Source organism: Hippocampus comes, unplaced genomic scaffold, assembly GCF_001891065.2.
Source record: "Hippocampus comes isolate QL1 unplaced genomic scaffold, H_comes_QL1_v1.1 scaffold238, whole genome shotgun sequence".
In the NCBI taxonomy this organism is placed as follows: Eukaryota; Metazoa; Chordata; class Actinopteri; order Syngnathiformes; family Syngnathidae; genus Hippocampus; species Hippocampus comes.
This window is the reverse complement of record NW_017806177.1, coordinates 277,410-279,394: the sequence shown is the minus strand read 5'-3', so window position 1 is coordinate 279,394 and position 1,985 is coordinate 277,410. Positions and strand designations below refer to the sequence as shown.

General features: G+C 46.9%; 1 protein-coding gene across 1 annotated transcript in view; it reads left to right on the top strand.

Annotated features, from left to right (window-relative positions):
* The window catches only part of metrnla (meteorin like, glial cell differentiation regulator a), a 6,464-nt gene extending 4,520 nt beyond the window's left edge, over positions 1–1,944 (top strand). Inside the window, exons 3-4 of the mRNA XM_019897370.1 lie at positions 1,177–1,236; positions 1,325–1,944. Of these exons, the coding sequence (XP_019752929.1) occupies positions 1,177–1,236; positions 1,325–1,644 (380 nt within the window). The 3' untranslated portion in view covers positions 1,645–1,944. The remainder of the gene's footprint in view (positions 1–1,176; positions 1,237–1,324) is intronic.
* The last annotated feature ends 41 nt before the right edge of the window (positions 1,945–1,985 follow it).

Genomic DNA, 1,985 nt, shown 5'->3' with positions numbered 1-1,985 from the left:
CCCACCCCCAATCCTCCCCTACCTCCCTCCTGCTTTTCCTCCATCAAAGTCTCCACATGTGTTTTGGCGTCCGTCCGGCATCACGTATCCACATCCCGCGTCATTACGGACGCTGTGATGTGGCCGCCTGCGACGGTTTTGGCGCGCTTCACAAAGCCGGCGTTCTTGTGTAGGCCAACGGATGAACGACTTCCTCTCATCTAACTCGCTCTCCATGCAACCGGAATGTTCCCCCACGCAGATGTTCCCCTGTCACTCCTGCAATGGAAACCTTTTCCCTCCCTCGTTATTGTGACCTCATCATCGGCGTGACTTTTTGAAGTGGTTTCCAGTTCAATCGGCGCTATTAGCAATGGACTCCGTCCGGGTCCAGATGTTCGGGTATATTTCTCTAGTCTGTGAAGTGGTCTTCATCAGATGTGACCCGAGCAAGATGCTGACTCGGCTCTCGCTTTCATTCCTGCGGTCAGGCTTCATGGTTGACAAGCGAACGCGCCTCAGCTCAGCTCTTGAAGAGAATAGAAAAATACAAAACATCAGAGAGTTCTCTTTCAAAACACAATTTGCTGATCCGCGTCAGACGCTCAACACAACAAATTTTCACCCTCCAGCTGCTTTTGAGCGCCTTTCCTTGTGCCTTTATGAACGTAAACTTGTGGCGTGGTGCCACACGATCCCACCAAACATAACTGGAGCCCGCTTTATATCGAGACTGCCGGTGTTCCACAAAGCTCTATACTTGTCTTGGGCCAAAGATTTTTTCATAATACAATTATTCGCCATTGCACTACAAAACAAATGGCGTTCCGCAGGTGCCGCTCCTCAGTCTGCATGGTTTTGTACGATGCAGTCGAGGGAGACAATGTCACTGAGATACTGTATGTTAAGCTACTCAAGCAGTGTTTTTAACACACTTTTGCCCCATTGCTTAGCTACTTTTAACAAAGTTTGAATCACTGTAGTTTTACTTGTGAAAACAAGTAGCAACAAAATGCAGGATGATCCTACACAAGGGCAACATTGTACAAACCGATATAATGACTTTTGAAAAAAATCTGGGGATTTTTTTCTGTTGATTTTCCATTGTTGACCTGTTTTTATCATTTTAAATTGTGTATATTGGAAATTTTATTCATGAATTTGTGGCATTAACGTCTTTTTTTTCTTCTATTGTAGCACCCTGTCAGCCGTGCAGTGACGCTGAGGTTCTTCTGGCAGTGTGCACCAAAGACTTTGGTAAGTCTAGGTCTTACCACAGCAGTTTACTACTACAAACTATGAAAATGTGTAACTGTGTGTTTGTGTGTGTGTTTGGATTATTCAGTGGCTCGTGGAGTCATCAGGGCTGTGCAGGAGGAGGCGGAGGAGGATCGCTGGTCTGTCAGCGTGGACATCAGCCGCCTGCACAGACAAAAGACACAGGTGTTTGTCCCCGGGGGTCCGAGGGCAAGGCGCTGGTCGGGACGCATCATGACGCCGCTGCGGTGCGCCATTAAACCCGGTGAGGGTGACTTCCTCTTCATGGGGACGCTGCGCTTTGGTGAGGCCTGGATGGGCTGCGCGCCGCGCTATAAGGACTTCTTGCGCCTGTACAGAGAAGCGGAGAGACTGAGAAGCAATCCCTGTCACGTGGACACAGACTGAGTGGGCTTGGAGAACCCCCATGCACCCAATTTAGGAATTTATTTGAGACTGACAGGTGGTCGCCAGGACCCCTTTTGGATGAAATGTAGCAGACCTGCTCCTGGTGTACAAAATGTGAATGAAAAAACAAGTGTATATTTGGCAGCAAGGCATGCTTTATGAAAAGCGTGATGTACAAAAGTTATTTCTTATCACAGAAATAGAGTAAGTCAAAAGCTTATTTTTTTATTTTGTTTACAAAATGCCTAAATGTGAAAAAAATATTTCTGCCCTGGTGAATAAAAATGTGCTTTAACATGATTCAGGTGCACTTTGAGGACAAGAAGGAGGGATGGAGGTAA